Source organism: Phacochoerus africanus, chromosome 4, assembly GCF_016906955.1.
Source record: "Phacochoerus africanus isolate WHEZ1 chromosome 4, ROS_Pafr_v1, whole genome shotgun sequence".
In the NCBI taxonomy this organism is placed as follows: Eukaryota; Metazoa; Chordata; class Mammalia; order Artiodactyla; family Suidae; genus Phacochoerus; species Phacochoerus africanus.
The window spans coordinates 120525813-120543196 of NC_062547.1; the positions used below are offsets into that span (position 1 = coordinate 120525813).

General features: G+C 46.8%; 1 protein-coding gene and 1 pseudogene across 3 annotated transcripts in view; both read right to left on the minus strand.

The window, feature by feature from the left end:
* Nucleotides 1-12301: 12301 nt before the first annotated feature.
* Nucleotides 12302-14367, minus strand: LOC125126255 (uncharacterized; annotated as a pseudogene).
* A 74-nt stretch (nt 14368-14441) lies between these two features.
* The window catches only part of SEMA6A (semaphorin 6A), a 124963-nt gene continuing 122020 nt past the window's right edge, over nt 14442-17384 (minus strand). For all 3 annotated transcript variants that reach the window (XM_047778470.1, XM_047778469.1, XM_047778468.1), the window contains one exon: nt 14442-16515. In XM_047778470.1, the coding sequence (XP_047634426.1) occupies nt 15317-16515 (1199 nt within the window). In that variant the 3' untranslated portion in view covers nt 14442-15316. The remainder of the gene's footprint in view (nt 16516-17384) is intronic.

Genomic DNA, 17384 nt, shown 5'->3' on the forward strand with positions numbered 1-17384 from the left:
GGGGTAGGTGGTGCTGTGCTTTGGAAGCACTTTATGTTCACGTGCAAAGCGTCAAAGATGAACGGTCTTAAGAATCAAACTACAGCGGGGCACCAGAGGCAAGGGCCCCTGGAGACACAGCACCCTGCCTCTTGTCTTGGTAGTTCTGGGTTCCCTCATGAGGCTCAGTGAACTCTTGCATCCAGTATTCGTTCGACACTCTTGTATCCTAATGCAAACTCCTATGTTACTTAATTGAATCTTGACCACTGGTCAGGCGAGTTTGGTCTCCAAGTTGTATACTTTGTCTGAAAGGCTCAGTGCCCTGGCCCCATGATTTACCACAGCTGGATGCCAACTGCCATTCATCACTATACCTTCCAGCAGATCTCCCAGCATCATTCACCTGAATGATGCAGCCTGTAGGCCCACTTGTTGTAGACCAAGGGCTCATACAGAGGCTTCTACTTCCTGTCTCACCCTCTCCGTAGGTACCCACACGTGCTCTCCCCTTCACACTGCACTTAACCCAGGCCTTAAGGATGCGATGTTTTACTGTCTGCATCCAGAGTCTCTTCTGCCTGCGAAGCCCAGGCCTGGGCTTTCCAGGGTACGTCCAGTGATGTTCAGGCATGAGTGCCAACCCCTGAGAACATCCTTCTCCTTCAGATTCTGGGAGAAAGACTTTGATCTAGCTGGAGTCACCTGTCTACCTCTTGGGCAGGGGAGGAGAAACAACCTTAACCTATGATCCTATCAGGACAAACAGCTAAAAAGGCATTAACTCTCATAAAGGAAAATAGAAGCAAGGTAGCATGGTGTCCACGTGGCTACCACTACCTGAGGCTTTCATGTGTAATCTCTGTTCATTTCCAGCTGCCTACTCATTATACCAAGGCAGATGGGAAGGGTTGCTTTGTTTTCTCCCCACAAGCTGCATTCGGAATGAAATTTCCCACCTTCAAATGAGGTTCCTTATATGTACTGTCATCTACTTCAACCTGCATTAAAAAGGTGTAGGGTGGGGTTGTAGGGTCTCTTCAAGGTCTGCTGTGCCCTTTAGCCTGAGTTGGGTCCCATGAAGCCGTAGGGATAGCCATTGTGTTTGTCAGCCTGCTTTTCTTGGTTTGGCATCTCACAGTTTCTTATCTTAGTGAAAAGGCTTCTTCAGATTCTTCCCTCTTCCTGGGCAAGTCCTCCCAATGTCCCATTTTAAAAGGCAGTTATTGGAGTTCTCCTGTGGCACAGCGGGTTAAGGATCTGGCGTTGTCACTGTAGTGGCTTGGGTTGCTGCTATGGCATGGGTTCGATCCCTGGCCCAGGAATATCCCACATGCCATGGGCACAGCCAAAAAAAAAAAAAAAAAGGCAGTTATTAAAGTGTTTTGATGACCCTGAAGGCTCTCAGAGCAGTTCTCCTCCAAGATTCTGAAACAGAAAAACTGGCATTGTTTTCAGCTTGAAGAGATTTCCTCCCAGAATGTCACCCGTACCCAGACCCAGGGGATGAAGAAAGGTGGGGTGTATGTGGCTGCTGATGCTGTGAGAGTGTCCACCACCATCACCAGCCCTCCCGGCCTCACTGCCTGCACTGGGCTCTCCCCAGTTCTCTGCACAGAGTGAGAGTTCACATGAGTCTGCAGCCCCCCTCCCACCTTTGCCCATCCACAAAAAGATGCCACACTTCTTTTTTATGTATGTGCTTATTTTTTGCTTTTTTTAGGGCCACATCTGCAGCACATGGAAGTTTCCAGGCTAGGGGCTGAATCAGAGCTACAACTGCTGGCCTATGCCACAGCCATACCACGCTGTGGGATTCGAGCTTCATTTGCTACCTACACCACAGCTCTCGGCAATGCCAGACCTTTAAGCCACTGAGCAAGGCCAGGGATGGAACCTGTGTCCTCATGGATACTAGTTGGGCTCATTACTGCTGAGGCACAGCAGGAACATCCCAAACTTCTTAAAACCAGCGTTTTCATCTCTAGTTTCTGAACAAGTGAAACTTAAAACTTTAATGCCTTATTTATTTTAAAATCAAATTTAACTCCTTCCCACACAACCCAGATGTTCCTTCACTTTTCCTATTTTGACTGCCTCTCGACACACTTGATCAATGATGCAAATGAGGGCCAGCAGAGGTGTCATTGCCAACAACCCTGTGCTCCTTGAAAGGTTCCTGACCTGTGGACTCCCCCAACCCTTCATCCCGAGCTTCTCTACCACCTCTAGACCCTGGTGATCTTGCAGCTGAACTTGGGAAATGTGTGAGCCTGCTAATTCAGGCACCCTCTGTCAGCTTGCGTATGCTAGCACGTCACAGAGACGGATGAAGAGCCAGGGTAAAAATAAACCTAAAATAAATGGTATTTGAAGACCTTGAAACAGATTAATTTAGACACGGTTTGAAAAAGAGTGGGTAGGCTTTTTTTTCCCCCTTAATTTCTTCACTGGGATTTGGAGGTGATTTTTTTTGCTTTTTTTTTTTTTTTTTTTTAGTGGTGGAGCAAAAGACTCAAATTCTATTCATTCAATTTCTTGCTTCAAATTGCTGCTGAAAGTAATGAAGGCTCAACTTGGCTCAAATATTTTTCCTTTGTGTAGAGGGGGCATTCAATTAACAAGAGGATACTCAGGCTTCTGGATACAGGAGAGCTTGTTCTACCCTCCTAGCTCCCACTGCAGGGAGAGGGGAAGGCAGATATTAAACACTGTTCAAAAAAATTAAATAAGTAAAGAAGAGCCCTGGTCCTTGAACCACCTCTAAGAGATATCCTATTACATTTTTTTCAGTGTTTCCTAGGAAACCAGTTCAGTGTAAAAACGTATTCTTTGTCTTCTGCTCTTTGCAAAATTGTTTGAACCATCATATCTCATAAGGGCTTGTTCTACCGGCAATTTGAACAGCATTAAAAAAAAAAATAAGCTTAATCTGCAGTTTGCTGCACCAATGAAGGTGATACACCTTTATCGAAGGCTTTGAATGCTTCAGGCTGTATTTGCTAAAAACGGATAAGATTATGCCAGTATTTCTGAAGCGTCTGTGAAATAAAATCTTGTTGTCTTTTCCCCCTCCAAATCATGGCTTCTCCCCCTCCCCCCAAAAAATACCCAAGTAGCATCAAAAAAAAAAGAATCTCATAAGAGAGTTTGAGGAGAGTCTTCTCAGCACTTATACAGCAGAGCATCAAAGAAGAGAGAAATAACCCCTTCCCTCACCTCTCTCTCGCTCCTTCTAATTCACGTGTATGTTTATGCTTGGTGTCCCCATTGTCATCACCAGGTCACAATTCTCTAATGCCCAACTCTGCAGTCTTGAGTCATCTCTGATTTACGTTCCACTATCAATGCACATCTAGTTCTTACTGTGGTTTTGCAAACAATTGAGGTATTTGCGTATGTACTGGGGTGGGGAATCTCATGAGGGTCAAGGGTTTAGGGTCTTGGAAGATTTAACTGTTTGTTTCTGACACTTGCAATTTCAGCTGCTGACTTATCTCTTATCTCGGATGTGAAAGCCCTTTGGAATATAGGAGCAGCATCTCCCCAGGGCTGGCGTGGGCGTCCTGCGCATATGGAATATCTGCGGGATGGGCTGCACGGTGTTGTCTGTACCGTTGGAAGAGTGTTGCTAAGGGATTAGTCTGCCTCCCATCCCTTGTGTCATTAATCACTAAGCTTCCTGCAGTGTTGGCTGTCTCTTGGTTTCTGACAGACACCCTTTATCATGTTAAAAAAGCATCCCCTACCCCACCTCACCTAATAAGACATGAGATGATTAAGAGCACTGGCTATGGGGTCACCCAGATGTCCATCCTGGATCCACCAATTACCAGCCCAGTGGATATGGCGGTTCTTTAATTTCTCTATGCTTCAGTTACCTTATCTGTCAAATGGAAATGACAAAGGTAGGATTCTTGTGAAGATTCAATGAGCTAATGCTGAGAAAACACAAAACCCAGCACCCAGTACCTGGTGAGTATGTAATCGATGCTACAGCTCTTAATGACAACTACTAGCAATAATTTTGTTTCTGTCGGGACTCGTGGAGACTCAACTCTCACTCTCTTATGTCCGATGATAATTGAGGTCCGCCAAAAACTTCTTGTGCACCTACAATTTATCAGGCTCAGTGTAGACCTTGGACTTAAAAAGGTAAAAAATATTCCATTTCTGCCCTTGATGTGCTTACAGTCTAATGGAGAAGCAAATCTTTCTAATGAATTGTGCTACAAATTAGAAAGTATTACTCACAGGTTGCTTTGGGGGAGGAGAGAAGGCAGGCCCAACTGCCTGGAAGGCTTTGTGGAGGCAGGGTGCCTAAACCAGGTGCTGATGTAGCAATTGCGGTGGCTGATTACATTTCATTTTTGTAAACTGGGTATGTGTGCGCATGTGTATATACACCAAAGCACTGTGGCACTGTCCATTAAGATTGATTACGTTTATGTGTATAGAATGTGGCAGGCTGCTGATACCCTGCAGTATCCATTCCCCCTTCTTCTTCTTTTTTTTTTTTATGGCCTCACCTTCTACATATAGAATTTTGGAAATTCCTGGGCCAGGGGTCAAATCAGAGCTACACCTGTTGGCCTATGTTATAGCCACAGCAACACCGGATCCAAGCTGTATCTGTAACCTGTGCCATGGCTTGTGGCAACACCAGATCCTTAACCCACTGGGCAAGGGCAAGGATAGAACCTGCATCCTCATGGAGACAACATTGGGTCCTTAGCCCACTGAGCCAGAATGGGAACTCCCCCTTTCTTTTTTTCTTTCTTTCTTTCTTTTTTTTTAAATCTCAGCTCACTCCTGAGTTTCAGCAGGGCACAAGGCACCGAAGTCTATGTTTCCCAGCCTCTCTTGCTGCCTGACGCAGCCCTGCAATTGCATTCTTGTTTCTGGATGTGAGCTAGAGAGTTCCCTGCAAATGGCTGAGGATGCTCCACCACCCTCTCCTTTTTGCTCTTCCTGTTGGCTGAGAAATTGGTCCAACTAGAAAATCTTCTTGAATCCAAAGAAGGAAGAATCACATAGACAAAACTGCAGAGGTGCCCCACCAATATTGAATCATGTGCTTTTGGGCCGCTACAAAAGAGTGAAATGTATTTCTATCATTTTTTTTTCACTCCCCAAGTTCTGCTGTTACCTTTTTTCAGAAGTTAAATCTGCACTTCCTTGATTGTGGTGTCAGGTAGCAAATTAGGAATTGGGACACCTGCCTCTTGTTCCCAGCTCTGCAGCATATTAGTGAGCAACCTCTCAGGTCTTGATTTCATCTTCTCCAAAAGGAAGGTGTGGAACTAGGTCGTTCAGCACCATGAGATATATAATAATAACTATCACTAGTATTTTTGGTATCATACTTGACAGTAGTAACAAAGCAGTTTTTCTCTTGAAAGAAATGTCCCTAGCTCTTGGAGGCAGACAGGGATATGTTTGGGACCCGGTGAGTGGTGCTTCCATCCAGGCTAACTGGAGCTGAGATTGGAGATGCTTCAGACCGGGCAGTGCTGCACATGCTTAGGGAAAATGGCTGTCAGGGTATTGGCACAAGGGACAAGTCACCAAGGCAGACAAGCAATCCAAGGCCACCCGGTGTCATACTGGGGCCACGAGCACTGCCTCATTGGCAAGGTCAGCGAGTGAATGTACAGTTGTGTTCTTTGTAGTGCATTCTGGGGCCTGTCCTAGGGGTCAGAGAGTCCTGCCCAGCAGCACCATTTGGACCAAGCAGACAGGAAGAAGAGTCTTAAAGTTGCAATGATGGCACAGCTTGCCCTGTTCCTCTCCAGCCAGCCATCCAGGAACGGAGGAGGAGAAGAGCATCGTGGTGTGTGGAGCCCTCAGGCCTCCAAGCCAGCTTGTGTGGTGGAGACAGCCACATCAGAGAGAAAGAGCCAGAAGTCTATCAGGCCCGGCAGGGCTTTTGTTTAACCAGGTCTGGCTGGCTGCTTTTGTTGGCTGATAAGGAGTGTTTGGGGGAGAGAGGAAAAAAAGGGACATTTTCATTATCAGCAGGATGGGGACTCCAAGTCACTTATTCCATTTGAAGATTTAAAGGACTGGGATCTCATTTGGGATGCCAAGTTGGAGAAGAAGGACACAGTGGGCTTTCCAGTTTTGGAAGCACCAGCACACTTTCACCTCGTGTGACTTGTACATGCTCTCATGAAGTAGACAGGGCAGCCATCTACTCTGCAGATGGGGAAAAGGAGAGGCCAAGAGTTTGAAGGACTGCCTGACAGATGGCAAGGCCAGCTTAGCCTGGACTCATAGACTTGCGGTGCCATGTGCTTCCTTCTCTGCTCCTTTGCCTTGAGAGAAATGACAACTCCAAGTGCCACGTGAGGGGTGACCATCCGTGAGAGCCTCGAGGGGCTGGTCCTGGAGCACCTCACCCTCATGATACCACCTCCTCTGAACCCTGCTCCATCGCTGGGCCCCCGGGCCTGTCTGCTGCTCTGGCTACGTAATTAGAGCGGATCTTGGTGGGGTCACTCCTTCATGAGGACAGAATGAGCTCTTTGGTTTCTCAATTAGAAAGCACCACAGATTGAGTGACAAGGAAAAGTTTTTGATCTTGCTATTATAGTCACCTAATTAAAATGAGAGGCAGATGCTCTAACACCTAGTAATTTTCACCTCACTTACTTTGGCTCCAATTACAGCCCTTCCCTACTGACTTACACTGTTTAAATTACAAAGTCAGAAGGAAATATGACTATTTACCTGTTTCTATTCATACATATAAGTCTAACACATTATCTTTTCTCCCCAAGCAAGAAATGTGATCACAGGCATTCTCTTCACCCCAGCGACAGAGGGGGATAAATCTTTGGTTCTTAAATAAAATTAAACACCAATAAGAATTCACATCAGCTGACACCGGGTCAAACTTCAATAGACAATTCTGTTTCACAAAAGAAAGGTATCCTTTTCCCAGGAATGGAGGAGGCAGGTCTTTAGAACAACTGCAGAATTGCCTGGCATTCTGGAAGGCACCCTTTGGAATAGAAAACATCCTTTTCCAAGTTTACTGGTTATTGATTCAGACCCCTTAGATCAGGGGAAGTTAATTGCTTCAAAGGTTGATACCTTTATTGAGTCCACAATTAAATAAAGAGCACCGTGCAGTAGTTGCAATTATGAATATATTTTATACCAGAGCTACCAAAGTTTGTGGCAACCAAGCCTTCTTATTTACTAAATAGCCTATTTGTGTCCCTGAAAAAAGATGTCATGAACTGGGAACAGGGCTTCAACTGGTGAACGAACAATAGCAACCCACCAACCAAGCAGAAAGAAAACAGTAGGGTGAAGAAGACAGCTAGTTCTCTCTTCCTCTGAGTGGATAATGCCTGAGGTTATCTGTGGAGGAGGCAAGGAGAGATGCTTGTTTCTTCAGATGCTGTAGCATCGCTTTGCATGCCGCCTGGCGGGGCCCCGCTGCCCCCAGGGTAGGAGGAGGGCCAGGCGCCCACTGCAGAGAAGATGGCCCTGCCTTCTGCACCACATGCCTTTGTCTTAAGTGGTTTAGGAATGCCAGGACAGCCAGCCTGTGGCAGTAGCCACATAGAACATGGGCAGTAATGTGGCAGAGAAAAATAGGTACTTAAGTGGAGGCCACCTGTATTTTCTGTCTCCCACTGGGAGAGTTTTCTAGACATGTCACCAAACTATATCACCATTGGCATCGGAGAGGAAGTCAGATTGGTTGGTTGGTACCTGTCATGTCAAAGTGGCCAGTGGGATGACATGAGAAGTCAACAGGGGTGTTTCTTACCGCTTCCTTCCACACTTATGTTGCCTTATTCTTTGCGAAGGGAAGTGTAGGCAAACTCTGCGCGTTTCTATGAAGAGGGCATGTCTTCTTCTCTGTTCCCAACGAATCCTGCCCTCTCTTAAGCTTCCGAGATGCCGCTTATGATCTTTGTTATACATGTGGGGTTCAGGTAGGGTGAAGCAGCTGTAAAGGCCAGCCCTTTCATCCCTTCCTTCCACTGAGGTAGCCTGTGTCGCTACCCCTGAAATGGCAGGGTGCATCTCAGGGAAGGAGGTCACTGGATGTGGCTTCAGTGCTTTCTTTTCCTGCTTTGTTGACAGTTCCTCATAACACTGCTGGCATCAGGACTTTGCAGACGCAGGAAGGAAGAGATGTGTTCTTTAATGACGGAAAAATATGAGAGCACAATGCCCTTAAAATAGAATGTGTATGGCCTAGCCTTTATTTTGGGGACTTTATTGTTGTAACCATCTCTCCTGGGAGATGCTGTGGGAGGCTTTTCCCCTTTGGTGAAGCAGAAGAATTGTGTAACCTGAGGTGTCCCCGAGAGAGCTGAGGGGATGGTGTCAACACACAGGGTTTTGAAACATTACTACATCTTTATGTCCATCACTGCTTCAATAGATTCCTCCTCTCCAAACTCCAGTTTCGGTAAAATGAGGGTCATCATAGCGGGGCTGCTGACCCAGCTAGGCTGTTATGAGGATCGAGTAATATCATGGACAAGGTTATGCCTGCTGACTGTAAAATGCCACCAATATAAATCGTGTACATTGTCATTGACAGTCAGAACCCCAGCTCCTCTGGAGTGGTTCCATTCCACTCTTCCTTTTTTATGAAGCCAACCTGAGCCCTATTGTTGAAATTCATGCTTCTGCACAGATAGGGACCAGGGGTGCAAATCCACACATGAGAACTCTGTTTGCCGAGATCCACCCACTTCCTCACCACCCTGTGACATAGTGAGGGCAGGTGTCATGATGAACAGGATCAAAGGGAATGTTTAGTTCTCAGAGTTTTCACCACCTTTCTCATCCTAGGACACCCCTGGGAATCCTGCTGGAGTTTCTTTCCTGTTGGTTACCTGGCACTGGTGTTGTGCCCAATGTCACCTTTGCTTGCCTGTTTTTTTTTTTTTTTTTTTCCTTTTTGGCTTTGCACACAGCATGTCAAAGTTCTTGGGCCGGGGATCAGACTTGCACCACAGCAGTGACCCAAACTGTAACAATGACAAGGTGGGATCCTTAACCCACTGTGCCGCAAGGGAACTCCTTCATGTGTCTTTTTTTTTTTTTTTTAAACTGAAACTCATCACTGAGACGAATGCCTCCGATTTCATGGTTCTCTACTTTCCCCTTCATTAGCATCCACTTATTTGGGCCATTATTGCAGCTCGGTCAGCGGAACTGATAACTTGCTCTGGGGATGACGTTAGTAACTCTCAAGGGAAAATCTCCTATTTGAAGGAGATTAGGAAGACTGAAACAATTGCCAGTCACCTCGGTCCATGTCCAGGGGCTGCAAGTGACGCATGTCCAGGCTCTTCTACAAAGGTCTCGGCTCCCACTCCTGAGACCGTAGTTTATGCCTGTTCACTTTTGAGCAGGAAGTGCTGAGGTGGAGCATGTGTTTTACCAGGAAGAGGGGTGAAAGACCTCCCAAAGGGTCCTTCTTCAGCAGATACCGGTTCTGACCTCTGCGACATGTTTGGTATTAGAGACCAAGAGGAGAAATCCTGGCGACAGCAATGGTGTGCACGTGTGTGCAGAGATGTTTTTGCACAGGGGGATGGGGAACAACGCGCGACTCAGCTGCCTCTCTTGATTTGCTCAAATTTCATTTCCATTTGCTAGAGAGACATCTGCACATTTTTCTGCCCAGTCACATTTAATGCACATCAGTTCAGCCCTAACCCTCTGTTGAGGTCAACGGCTCCCCACCTCCAGGCATCCCGGGGGGTTAAGCTCTAAGGATATACAATAGTCTAAATGGAATATTGAAGATCTCCATCTGTCTGCCAGGCCTGATCGATAAATGTGAGCCCTTCCCTCCCAATCTGTACAAGAGACACAGCCCCACCTGGGTTGAAGACAAGCATGAGAAGGGGGTTTTAAGGGTTACTGAATCCAAGCACCCCGCTGGCTGTTGCAAAGCTCAGCCAGGACAAGGGTTATTCTCTTAATCCTTTTATTTTGTTACTAAAGTGTTCTTTTAAGTTCCCCTCGCCCCTTTCCCTCCAGCAAAATGTACCAGTGTCTGAAATTGTAGGTGCCTTTCTGCCACTTTTATTTCACTTGCTGAATGACTGTTGTGGAAAAAGCTTTTGTTCAGGCATTCAAACTCAGTGACTGTGGTTCTGGGCATCTTGTTTGGCTTCTGCCACCTTATAAGGCTGAACAAGGAGACCAGTTTGTGTTTACTTGACATTGCAGTCTTGGAAAGCAGGCGGGTCTAAATTGTCAGCTCTGGCCCTGTGGAACACCTAGCCTGTTGGCTATCCTGGGACCACCACTCCTGAAGGCCAACAGTCTGAGAACATGCAGCAGAAGCCAGCAACTCTGTAATAAACAAACAAATGAACACAACAGTGAAAAAGCTGGGTTATCTGCGGCCCTTCTTGTGCCCAAGCAGGGACACCCCTGGGGCCCCAGCTAAAATACAGGCTGCATCTGTTCAGCCTCTGTCGCCTCTTCACCACAGCAGAACAAAGCAGACTGCAGCAAAAGCCACCCTACCCAGTGTCAGGTTACCCTGCAGAGATTGTCTGCACTGTGAGCTGGGCTCCAGTCCACCCCCTTGCCTCAGCCCGATGAATGAATTTGGGATGCCCAGCTGGGGAAGGGTGAGGCATGTAGAAGGGCTTCCTGTGAGAGATGATGGAGTAAATTGGAGAGGCTGTCTGGGAGAAGTGGGTGTCAGGTCATCCTGGCCAGCACTGCTCTCATGATAGGAGTGAACAGGGGTGAGAGGCATTGAATTTGCCTTAACAGAGTGTTCTGCCACCAGCTTTGGGATCACAGGTCAATCCTTTCACTCACTGGACCACAGCTTTCCCATTTTTTGAAATGAAGGGGTCAAACTAGCTGTTGGCCATTCTCTTCATTTGACATTTTGGGCATACCTGGTCAGGGCAAACCTGTCCGTAACATAAAGAGAAGGAAGCACTTATGATTGGTGGAAGCCGGGATGGTTACAGAGCTGATTCATTTGTTTCCTAAAGAATCTGAAACTGGATGTGGAGGTTTGACGCGTTGCTCCTACCAACTTGGCAAGCTGCTTTGCACACTGCCTGCCAGCCAGCAGCCTCAACTTGGACCAATCCGTTTCCCACATTACTGCCAGGGAGCTCTCTAAAGCACAGACACATGTGCTTGTGGCTTCATACTCTCCAAATGTGCTTTACTGCCCATCAGCTAAAATCCCTGCACGTGGTACCCAAGCCTCTCCTGATCTGGCCCCAACCCACCCAGCCCTGCCCCCACCAGGTTCTCTCATAGACCCTGCTCAAGGCCCAGCTAAACCTTATTTCCTAATCACAGAGCCTGGCAGCTTGTACACATTATACCTTCTGCCCAGGCTAGCTGTCCAGCTCTTATGTAGTCTTGTGGCCCAAAACTCGACTTTTCCTTAGCGCTTTGTTCCTACCTCTAAATGGCAGTTACAGAGGTCATATCCACCTCTCCTTATAAATGAGGAGGCACTAACTATATTCTGGTGCATTTTGTACCTGACAGTGGCTGGACCTACGGATGGATTCAAGAAACACAATTGAAAATGACTTATCACAAGGTGACTAGATCACTGTGAATTGAGGTCCCAAACTGCAACTTCCCACTCAGACTGACCCCAAATACTTGAAAGAAATGATCTCAGAAAGTCAAAAGTAAATGATCACAGCTAAAGACTCATTTAAACAACTGTTTTAAAAATATTCCAGAGGGAAGTACCTGATCTAGGCATTTCATAACAGTATCCTGCAAAATAAAAAATCCAGTGCTGCATCCCCATATACCTCCAACCATGTCTTCTGGGTTACAAGAGAGAAACGCTAACAAGGAGTAAAATCTGGCACCTCCACCTTATTAATATGTAAAAAGGCTGAAGTCACATCTGTGCAAGGATCTATTTTTAGTGGACCCTACATACTAAAATCCTAGCCTTGATCTCTTAAACTATCAAGCCTACCATAAATGTTTGATGATGAACAAGCCCATAAAAAGAAAAAGCATAAAATGAATCGAGGGAGTCAAGGCGTGCTCTGCCTTTTAATTACCGGTGGCTTCTGCTCCAGTCCTATTGCAGGCTGGGTGCAGGCAGAGAGAATGCCTCAATAATTGGGGGAGCGGGGTGTGGGTACTGCAAACAAATGGGTCTAACTACGTTGTGACATATGTTCTGGAAGCCACATAGAGGTGGAGGAAAGAGTTGAATCCTTTCGATAGAGAAAGGGAAAAATTGAGATAAATAAAAGCGTTCAGGACACACAAGAGAATGTAGAACAGTCTTGTTTTATTACTTTTAAGTAATAAAGAGCCTTTTCCTTGCTTTTTTTGTCTTTTTTCCCTTTTTTTCTTTTTTACAACATACATGAAGTTGTGAATCAGATGTTAGGGGATGTGGAGACGGAAGGAAAACTGGTGACATCACAATATTTTTACAACTTTACAACAAATATAAATCTGGGTTTGTTGCATCTACCAGTGTCTAGCAAGGGTGGAAAGCAAAGGCACACTCAGGTTTATGGACCCTCCTCCCCCATGGGGAACAAAAGAAAAAGGGAAAATACTTAAATGCAGAAGATCAGCTCAATACCTGTGGGCATTTTAGGGTTAACACCGAAAGTGATGTGCTGTGGGATGCAGGGACTGGGGTACAAGTCTTGACACCGCTGAGGCATTGATATCCACACACGGAGATGAGAGCCGGTGCTGCACCTCAATACTCCTGGGAGTAAAGCTTGGGGAAGAAGGTAACAGGGTGTTATATACCCATCGCCTTCCTAAGTTCCATATTTCTAAAGAAAATAGAAGGGGAAAAACACTATTTCTAGCCAAGTTTCATGGTTTTGGGGTACAGAGTTCATGGGAGGGCACATTGGTTCCGCTAACAAACCAAAACAAAAACATTACACAAAAGCAACAGAGTCCTATCCTGACCTACAGCAAAACTGCAAGGGATGTTTGGAACAAAAGATTTTACACGTGCCCTTGCAACATACCGGGTCTCACTCTGATTATGGAGGCACCACTTTTCACTAGCCAATTCAAAATTACCCCCCATGGTCTTTTTTGAAATTTTTTTTGTTGTTGTTGTTAAAAGAGAAGACTAAACCCAGATGATCAAACTGGAAATAAAAAAGAGACAGAGACCACCAAATATACTGTTTCGCTGTTTAAAAAAAACAAAAAAAACAATAACAACCAACAATGCTCACGGTTTACAGGGTTTACAGTATGTTGACAATTCTTTTGTTCTTGATAGAGTAAACAAAAGTCCCTTGTGTGTGCTTGAGCTAATGAAAACCAAGGGGAAAAAAAACACACGCCCCACCCCTCCCCCTCCCCCTCCCAACAATAACAACAAAAGGATAAAGAAATAAAAAATTAAAAACCTTTGCCTCAGTCAGTGTTTTTGTAGCATCCATTGTGGTTGGCCTTGTCCTTGGAGTTACTCATTAATCACAGCAAGGACTCGCCTGCCTGCATCTATTTCCATGTCATTTCTTTGTGTGCATTGCACGTGTGTGCTAAGCACATGGCTTGGAGACTGCCCCCCACCCCCAGGTGCCTGCCCAACTTCATGCACCATGTTCTTGAGGCAGTGGACACAGCAGAAATGAGGTCTGGGACATTAGTTCCTTTTCGGCTGGCTAATGAGGATATCATCATGTTGAAATGATCTGAGAATACAAGGGAAACAGGGAGCTCTGGAGAAAGGGGATTTGCCACCCACAACACTGGGGTCCATGCTTGACAGCACAGCCAAAAGGGTGGTTGGAGTTGGCACGACTAGAAGGAAGTGTGAATCGGAGGGTGTGGTGCTGCCCAGCTTTCCCAGGCTGCAGGATTATAACCATCACCACTGCATTCTTCTTCCATCTGTTAGACACTAATCTTCCAGAGGGCTGGAGTGGGGGTGGAGGGAGGGAGGGTTAAATAAATATCGGCATTTATTTCAAAAGGGGGGAAAGTTTATCATACTGACAGTTTACAAGTGTACACAACTCAGGGTGTAAGGCACAAATTTACATGTGGAAAACAGGCTATTCACAGATGTAACCCCACGAAAACCCCATGTGATCAAACCATTAATTTATGCAAGGTAGCAGCCAGCATATTAATTAATTCACACCATTGGTGGATTTTGTTTGCTGTCTCACATGCAAGGTGAAATGAGATGGCATATCACAAGCTGGTGCCTTCACAGAAAGTAGGAACCACTGACAAAGCCATGTTGGCACCAATGGGACAGGATGTGCCATTCTAAAAGTTCCTCTCCTGGTTGCTTTTAGAAGTTAGGATCTGGAAGGGCTTGTTTAAACTAATTACTTTTTTGCATGTTATAGGCCAGAGACCTAACAACAAATTAACTGGTAGATTTAAATAAATATTCCTCTCTTAAATTCTTCCTTTAGCTAGAGATCAAACAGTCCAAACACAAAGCTCAGAATTCCAGCTCCAACTTATTTACTCAGTGAATTTATTGTAAAAATAAAGAAACTCAATTATTCCAGTTAATGGATTTCACGTTAAATAGTTTAACTGTCAAGGGGCTTTCTGAAGAGCTGTTCAGAGAATGGGATGTGGAAGAGTCCTTTCCTTAAGGAAAAAAAAGATGAACAATAAATAAAGAGTTACTTGCGTTAACGGTCACGTTATTTCATTAAAAGAGAGGAGCAGAAATCTATGACATAGTTGCCCAACATGGCATTCATCTGCTAGAACAGAAAGCTGTAACACTGGTGGGCATTTCACAGTATCTGCGCATAGTAAACTTCTGCCATTGTTAAAGTCTGAGTTAGAATTATCAATGAATTCTGTGTTTTTTTGTCTTTTTAACTTTCATGATTTTTAAAAAATGTATCTGTGTTTTGCAGCCTGGAACGCCAGCCCGGTCGGGCAGCGCCCAGCGCAGTCATGGACACAATGTTGCAGTTGCTGTTCACGTGTGTGTGCGTGTGTGTGAGATGTGCGCGTGCACGCTTGCGGGCGCAGGCGCACACTTGGGGGTGGGTGAGTGGGTGAGTGGGTATGTGCTTTTGGCTCATGTTTGTGATGCTGATTGAAGTTTTCTCGTGAGTCCGACCTGCTGTAGGCGGTGGGGGAAGAGTGAAGGAAGAGAATGGAGGTGAGTCCCGCGTCGCAAACCTTCACCGAACCGCATGGCCCAATTTTCGGGAGTCCCCCCTGGCGTCCCAGGGGAGGACCCAGTGTCCCGGGCGCCGCTTGCGGCGGTCTTGGTCGGGTGGATACTCAGCGGCCGCGAACCTTGCCGAGCTGAGCGGGCTCCTCGCCTTTCCTGCTGGTTCGACCCCGACCCCTCCCCCTGGGATTATGTACACGCGTCATTGGGCTTCATGGATGTGGAAAGGGGGGCAAAGGAAGGTTTCGGGGGCACGTCCGGCTTTAGCGAAGGGGTGCGTTTCAGCCCTGCCCTGGTCAGTGAGTTGTAGGCATTGAGGCTTGGCTGCCTCGAAACAGTCACGGCCTGGCCAGAGGGCTGCGAGCTGTGCACCTGGATGGAGTCCACCCTCTGCGGGGCGGGGGGCGGGTTATCCCCCCGGCCAAAGCTCTGGTTTCTGGAGAGGTGGGAGGAATTGGAGGAGTTAGTATTGTTTCTTTTGAGTGTGGCGGCCTGGTGGCTTCTCGTGAGCGAGTTCGTGGGGTAGCTCCTCTTATAGTCAAGCCCGTAGGACGAGGAGTGGTGCATCTCTAGCCGCTTGCTCAGGCCATTCTGAGACAGGGAGGCTCCGGGAGGGCCCAGGGAGGCCTCCCGCTGGGGGACTTTGGGGGGCAGGCTGTCCAGGTTCTCCACTAGGTTCACGCCATGGTTGGGACTCTTGCTGCTGAGGTGTTCCTTGATGGTCTTATACTCCAGGGTGGCTGCCTGGTCCTCCAACGCCATCTGGGCCACCTCGCTCATTTTGGGCTGGTCCACGTACTCATGCTGGTAACCCTGCTGTGTGATGGGCAGCACCACCACGCTGGGGATGTGGCTGGGAGAGGCCCGCAGGGGAAGGTCCGTGGGGATCACAGGGGAGCCCATGGGGGGCATGTCCTTGGTGCAGGCGTTGATGAGGTTCTGGTTCCGTTCCCACTCGCGGCTACCGCGGCTGGGCTTGCGCTTCTGCTGCAGCGTCGGGGTGGACTCTGGGGTGGGCAGGGCGGCCAGGTCCAGGTGGTGCTGGTCAGCTTTGATGAGCATCTTGGCCGTGTTCCCAGGAGTGGTGAGTTTGCCATTGTGCATGAGTGGCGTGAGGATGGCCTCTGGCTTGGGGTCTTTGGACTGGGTGTCCCCAAAGAGGCCGCTGAGCTTGGTGACGCTGCTCATGGAGCCGCGGCGCGAGTGGGTGAGCTCCTTCTCCTTGCGCTGCACCGACGACACGTCTTTGCGCCGGTGATCACAAACGCAATAGACGATGATTCCGGAGAAGACGGCCCCCATGACAAAAGCCAGAATGACCGCTATGGCTAGGAGGGTGACAGGAACGAGCTGGTCGTGGCCTTTGAGGTAACTTTCCCGAATCACTCCTGCAAAAGACACCGCATATGGTGTTAAGAAATGAAAGCAGACCGCGAGGCTTATTTTTGTTTGGCATTCACCCTGTTAATTAATAACAGTAATAAGTGACAATAGCACCTCTGCAGAACTTGTCTTCAAGGCGCAGCTTGCCAAACATTAACTAATTAACCCTCCCCAACCCACCCCCAAGTATGTAAATAGATTTCAAGCATTGCCTTCTTTGTGTCCTGAAAAAGTGTTGTTCCCTCTTTGAAGTACTCCCTGGAATATAGCAGTTTTTCCTTTCCAGAATTTACCCCCCCTTCCCTCTTGATCTTTTTTCAATCCTTGTCTTCCTAAAAGTGTGAGATATTTTGAATCTGTGGGAAAAGGCAACAATTTTATGCATGTTAAATGAACGAATCGCACACCACTCCAGCCCTTCCAGGGTGTTTACTGATGACTTCCTTGTAAGGCACCGTCTCTATCTGGAGAAAAGCTATGTTAGCATTTCGAGCAACTGGGGGAAAGGCAGTGTGTATCATTTATAGTGAAAGAGAACAGCAAAAGCTCACAGATTACAAATATTTATGCTGATTTTGCTTCACCTCCCCCCCAAAACACGCACAAAAAACCCCCACGCATGCTCAATTTCAGGTGAATATGCTGAGTATTTGAATGAAGCTCTTCCTTTACTTGAACTGAAAGAATATTTAGAAAAAGAGACCATTTGGGGCCCTGTAGTGGGTTTGAGAAGTGTCAGGTCTCATTATTACAGCTAGAGTTTGCTGCCATGGTGAGATTCTTCAGCAGAGCTAATCTCTTCAATTTAATAAAAATTATGTGACTCTACCCGTCAGTAATCTTACACTACATTAACCAAGAGGCTGTGTTTCAG